The 6,483-nt window shown below is 43.4% G+C and overlaps 1 protein-coding gene across 5 annotated transcripts in view; it reads right to left on the bottom strand.

The window, feature by feature from the left end:
- Positions 1-6,483, bottom strand: part of shank3b (SH3 and multiple ankyrin repeat domains 3b) — a gene marked incomplete at its 3' end in the record, with an annotated part of 32,855 nt that overhangs the window by 3,189 nt on the left and 23,183 nt on the right. For 3 of the 5 annotated variants that reach the window (XM_084406324.1, XM_084406323.1, XM_084406322.1), the window contains 10 exons: positions 5,842-5,917; positions 5,471-5,553; positions 5,273-5,397; positions 4,308-4,443; positions 4,083-4,163; positions 3,737-3,757; positions 3,182-3,318; positions 2,555-2,651; positions 500-2,375; positions 272-301 (listed from right to left, as the gene is read on the bottom strand). In XM_084406324.1, the coding sequence (XP_084262450.1) occupies positions 272-301; positions 500-2,375; positions 2,555-2,651; positions 3,182-3,318; positions 3,737-3,757; positions 4,083-4,163; positions 4,308-4,443; positions 5,273-5,397; positions 5,471-5,553; positions 5,842-5,917 (2,662 nt within the window). The remainder of the gene's footprint in view (positions 1-271; positions 302-499; positions 2,376-2,554; positions 2,652-3,181; positions 3,319-3,736; positions 3,758-4,082; positions 4,164-4,307; positions 4,444-5,272; positions 5,398-5,470; positions 5,554-5,841; positions 5,918-6,483) is intronic. The other 2 variants (XM_084406325.1, XM_084406326.1) reach the window with 2 other exon arrangements.

A 6,483-nucleotide genomic window follows, 5' to 3' on the forward strand; every position in this document is an offset into this window, starting at 1 on the left:
ATATAAACTAAATGTAGATTTAACATTAGTTTCATTTACTTTTTATTAAAAAGCAATTTGATTGCCCCTCAGTGGTACACTGAAAATTCCAGTTTCGTTGCGCAAAGACAGACAGAAGCTGAAATGCCTCAGTTACTGCATAATGAACTACCATAAGCCTTTAAGACAAGCTCACAGTAGCATTTGCAGCTTGATTAACGGCTGCAGTAAGGGGTTTAGTGAAAGTTAGTTAGACAAGGAGTTGTTTTTACCCACAGAGCTAAAAACCTACGATTTACTCTCTCCTCCAATCTCCTCACATCTGCAAGGACATACAGACACACACACACACACATGTGTGTTATGGAAAGGCAGTCTAACCAGGTGTGTGTCTAAGGGTGTCAAAAATCAAGTGGGTGTATTGCTAAATTATAATGAAAGTTGTGCTGTGTTTCATGCAGGTGTGCAAAATGTGCTGCTGTTGTTATGTTGGTAAAAAATATTAACAGTTCTTTCCTACCTGGCACCTCCCACAGGTGATCTCCTGCCAGGGTCAAGTGGTGCTCCCATTGGTGGCTCCTCCCCCAGTGAATGAGAGTCTTTGCCTAGCAACTCTGCTCCCATAGCAGCAGGCCGACTTTCATCAGACCCGCTCATCTGGGCCCGGGGCTCCTCCCCCCAGAGTTTGGAGCGTCTTTGGAATAGGTAGCGTGGACGGCTGGGGCCTGTGCTGGGTGGGTGTGGAAGCAGCTCACTGTCTGATGACTGTTTAAGCAGTGGGTCCCTGAGATGGGCGGGGCGACCACGCCCCACCCCACAACGTGGTTTGCTTGCATGAGCGGAGTCTGTGCTCTCTGAAGACAAAGTGGACATGCTGGAGACTGTGGAAACAGTACTGGTGGTCTCCATATGTGGGTCTTCAACCCCAGAGTCTGCCGTCGAATCGCTTGCTTTCCCAGAGGAGGTCTTGGCAATGGATGGACGTGATCCGCTAGGTGAAATGCTTAGAGTGGCTTTGGGTGTTTCTTTAATTAGAAGGCCATTAGCAAAGGGTTGAGGGGGTGGCACGAGGCCTATCTTCCGAAGCTCCTCTCTGGTTTCCTCATCACTAGATGAGAGCAACGCAGGTGGAAGTGTCACCGTGTATGGCTCTGCTTCCTCCTCTGAGCTCATTGTCAGACTCCGAGCAGTCAGATTTGAGAGGGTAGGGGCAGGGGAAGGTAGAGTGGGTGGGACTGCCGGTGGGGTATGTTCTGTATCCATCAGCGCAGGTTGAACACCTTGCACGCTGGGTGCGGCAAGTGCCTCTTCCAGGCTTCGTCCAGACCCAGGGCTACCGCTTGTCACTTGGCTTGCTGTTTCTGTGATGCTGACCGGTTCGTCTCTCCAGGAATTAGATGGAGGAGCCTCGAGAGGAGCAGGTGGTGTCGCTCCTCCTTCTGTCTCGGGTCTTTCTACTGCTCGGCCTTGAGTGGGTGAAGGTGTAGGCGAAGGTGTGGGAGTGGGTGTATTCCGGCCACTAAGGGCACGTTCTCGTGCAGCCAGTGCAAGCGCTAAAGGTGAGGAAGGATCCAGTGGTCGACCTGTTAGAGGGTGTATAAAAGTGGTGCCCCCTGGTGGTGGGCCAGGGGAGAGCATTGGTGCCGGTGGAGGCAACTCAGCCAACTCATCCACTGAGTGGGACTGAGAAAGCAATGGGGTTGTCTGCGGTTCTGTCGCGCCCCCTTCTACAGATAGGAAAACACTGGGTCTGCGTCGGGCCCCAGGAGGTATGATTCTAGCTCGCTCAGAGAGAACCTGCTGTTGGAACTGCTCTGCTCGGCTGCTGTGGGGAATCCGTAACCCTCCCAAAGGAGAAGGATCTCTACTAGTCTGAGCAGCAGCTCCCTCCTCAACTGGGCCTTGTTTGACTAGTGGGCTCTTTCTACGCTGGGGCTTGGTAGGAGTATAGACAGCACTTAGACGACCTACGTTAGCATACGGATTCTCTACAGGTGGTCCACGCCTACGACCACGTTCAGGAGGAACCGCTCCAGAGGTAGGCGTTTGCGGTCTTGCAATAGGGGCAGGCTCCACTGGCAAATGGGCGGTGTCCTGAAGAATGATCATGGAGCGTGTTTTTCGTTGACGGTCTGTCGTGACTGGGCCATGGATTTTGGGCTCTGCCCCCGGGCGGAAGCTTGAACGACTCTGGTTGGCAGCGCGAGAAGGGGGCGGAGGTGGAAGAAAGGATGGAGGTGGGCCTGAATCAAGAAAGTAGGGAGTTGGAGGTGGTGGAGGAGCTGTCTGTGGAGGTGGTGGAATACTATCTTGTCTAAAGCTGTCGGTCATTGAAGAGCTTCTTGGGAAGCGATGCTCTCCAATCAGGGCCGAGATTCTCTCATCTTCAGGAGCACCTATAAAACAATTCTCGGTGAGACGGTGGCTGTATTGCTTAGAACAAAGATCAGAACTCTGGTAATCAATATATATATAGCTCTTTTTATGTTGGCGTATCATTAGTTTACATTTATGAAAAGGAAAAATTTGTAAGATTGTTTTTATTTGTGTATGTGCATCCCAAATGACACATTACCAAATGACTTGGTTCTTGACATTCCCCGAGGCAGCTGCATGTGACTTTTGTCCACAGCCAAGGATACTGCACTTAAACCCTGCCTCTCTAACAGAGACTACACACAAAAACAAATACAATACATAGTCAAATATTGGCCAGAATACAGTTACTGTCAGAACATAAAACAAATCACAGTTTCTGATTAATCTGCTATCAAAGAAATGAACAGAAAATGCCATCACTGCAAATGAATTTTTTCTAACCTAAAGACAATATGCATTATAGCAAAAACTGATCAGCAGCCAAATCTTTACTGACACAATTTGGCTACTGTGCTACAGTGGTGATGTGTACCATCTGTTGCAAACAATGCATAGTATGTCAGAAATTACCTATTGTCATATCAAGAGCTCTTGTTCTGGTATATTATGTTTGTTTTTTTTTAATGGTTATTATGACCTTATATTAATACGTTTTATTTTGTTTAATTGAGTATTTTACATAAGTATTTTAATAAAATAATTATTTTAAAGTATTATAATGAAAATACTTTAAGAAGGTTTTATAGATTATTTTGTAATATTTATGTAAACCAACTAGACTTTTGATTTTTAAATGGTGTATGTTTATGTGTTTCAGACTCACACTGATCTCAGCCTGTGTGATGCGACGACTTATCGGTCTCTGTTTCACAGTGGCTGCTCTGGTGTCTACATCTGCAGGGCGTGGCCTCATCACTACAACCGGTTCTTTGGGCGAACTCAACATCTCATCCAACTTCTCTGTGAGGGATACACACAGATGCACACACATACAGAAACACTTAATACACATTCCTGACCAGTATTCCGGTCCATCCTCTGATCAAATCACAGAAGACCAAACACAATCACCAACTGCATCAGAAAATACACATATCCCATGTGTATAATATACATAGTCTGAACTGAAGGAAAGCTAAAACAAATATACACTCACAAATACATCACAAAACACATACATAACAGCTCAGCTAGTTTGTCAACAATCCACAAAAAGAAAAACGAACATATACACTTTGACTTTACAATTTTTTGCAGTCACAGGCAACAACACACAAGCTAAAAAAGGTTAGATAAATCCATTCATGACATCACATGCTAATCAGCATATAGAACCAGTAAATGACATCATCAACGTGAGACTGGTTTCATATCTTACCTCCCCTCCTTCTCCTTGACGCTTGTGGGCAAGAAGGACAAATCTATAGTTCCTGATTTAGCTCATAGATTTGTGCATTAGATGGTCACTTTTCATTAGCAATGAATGAACAAAGCTATTACTCTACAATCATTCACACTCCCTTTTCATTGCTGTATCATTTTCACGGAAAGAAAAAATATGACTTTGAATACGTTTCTCCATTAGTGTTCCTGGAAAAAAAAGGATTTGATCCAACTTGTGCCATGCCCTCAAAGATAATGATAGCATCTGTTTTAACTTATCTGAGACCAAGCATAACGCAAGTGCATCCATGCTTGTTTGTATGTATGAGCATCTGTCTTACCCAGCTCCTCCAGTTCTGCAGTCATGCTTTTTGAGCGCAGGGTCAGGCTGGTGCTTGGGTCTCTCTTGGGAGGTGGCGGGGCTAATTAATAATGAGGAGGAACAGGAAATACAATATCTAAATTAGCATTTTACAGCATTCCCTCATCAAGTCCAGTCAAATAAAAAGAAAAATGCATGGTGTGCATATATTCATGCATATATGAAGTGAGTTGAGGATAATAACCTTTCTTGCGGACAACTTCTCCAGTGTCAGGTTTGCGTGTGACAGAAACCACCTTCATCACTAGCCGACTTCCACCTTGCCGAATCAGTGATACCACCTGCCTATGTCCCACCTTTACTACGCTCACCCCATTTACCTGACAGATATGGGGAGAAATAGAGAGAGAGATGTAACACACAGCCTGTAGAAACCCAGCAGATAAATGACAACATTATTAATCCATGCATATGTTTAATTTTTAACTTTTTGATAGACTTTTCTCTGGACTTCTCCAATCATTCAGGGTAAGTTTACACAACAACAATGTACTAAAAACAGTAAAAAAAATTCCTTTGCGTTTTTTTGCGTACAGATGATAACATTATCAAAATGATCACCATTCACACGGATCCGTGAAAATGACTAAAAACGCTGTATTCTGCTGCCAGGCCAGTAGTTGGCGATGCCACTTTGTAAAGAAACACTAAGCACCTATAGACTGAACACGTGATACGCATGCCCATGATGTCACCGTTTTAACAAATTCAAATTTTTGTTGCTCATAATGACATCGGTTTCAAAACCTTGCACTTTGAAACCCGTTTTCAGGCTCCCAAAACGCTGTTGTCGTGTAAATGAATGGCCAAACCGCATACGTTTTCCATTTTTAGTTGAAAATGGTGCCATGTCAATGCCCCCTTAAGCAGCTTATACTCAGCCCCTTTCTTACAATTGACCTCAGACTCGCATTTAGACCTGCCTCTATCCAATCAACAACCAGTAAATAGATCCAAATCCCCAACCTTTTTCCCTAAGAAGAACACTCACGTGCACCGATGTAAACTGTAAGTAACATTAATTAAATTACACTAAATGTTACCATAATCAGTTAATTCATTGCTTTGGCACATAAAACTCTCAAGTTTCTTTCTGTGGTGGTGAAATAGCCATTTTTGTGTGTGAAAATCCAACGTTTTCTTTTTTACCTCTATGAGGAAATCCCCCGTCCTTAACCCTGCCCTCCATGCCACCCCCTCCAGGTCCACTGACTCCAGGTATTGCAGGGCAGGAAAAGCAGGAGTAGGTGTGAACTCTTCTATGGGCGTCTCAGCTAATAAGAGAAAGCTTATTACTGCATCTGTATGTGAATTTTGTTCATCCTCACATGCATGTGTGTTTCAGACCTTTAGCTCCCCGAAGCACAAAGCCGAATCCTTCGCTGTCTCTCTTCTGCAGCGTTGCACTTTTTTCTTCTATAACATAATCACTGTGGATTTACAGAAATCAATAGTTAGATGTGCTCCCCTGCCAGAATTCACAGATTCCTCCTCCCATACCCATAATCCACCATGTTTAAATAAATCAGGATAAAGGATAGAGAAAGGCATTGGTTGGAAAAGCATATTACCATACTACTCATTCTATTTCTGCAGAATGCATACTGTGCCATAATGCTGATTGCCTAAAACACCCAGATGATCTACTGCATATGGAAAATGTGCAGTATATGACATCTTAAATAATATGCAGTATATACTGTGTAGTGTATATATACCTGTAAGAGGTATAGTTGTCATAGGAGCCAACAGTGTAGTGCCTAAAAAGTCTCTTGGTACGATCCTCTCTTGTCTCTGAGAAACAGAAGAGTGGCCACATAAATAACATTATTTGAACATTATAATACAGAATTCTTTAAAATTATGCTTTTGTGCGTACTCTGAATGCAGCTCGCTCTCTCTCTCTCTCTGTCTGTGTGTGTAGTTTGTCCTACATTATGAAGACCCAGATGTCCTTATATTCTAGTGTGTATTCAGGTTTCAGGCCACGCCCCCTACATTATGAGGACATGTCGATGTCTTTGTAATTCAAAACGCTAAATAAACATGCTAAACAATTTTTATTAAAAATGTAATAATGAGAAAGGTTTCTGTGACGGGTAGGTTCAGGTTTAGGGGTATGGAGTTAATATTGTGCCGTAATTAAACAAACAAATCCAACATTTTGCAAACAAACTCCAAAGATCTGCTTTGCAAAGGAAAACTCGACTCGCAAACAAACTCGATCTGCTTTGCAAAGGAAAAATCCACTCGCAAACAAACTCGATCTGCTTTGCAAAGGAAAAATCCACTCGCAAACAAACTCGATCTGCTTTGCAAAGGAAAACTCGACTCGCAAACAAACAGAAAGCATTGTGCAA

Source organism: Rutilus rutilus, assembly GCF_951802725.1.
Source record: "Rutilus rutilus genome assembly, chromosome: 4".
Taxonomy (NCBI): Eukaryota; Metazoa; Chordata; class Actinopteri; order Cypriniformes; family Leuciscidae; genus Rutilus; species Rutilus rutilus.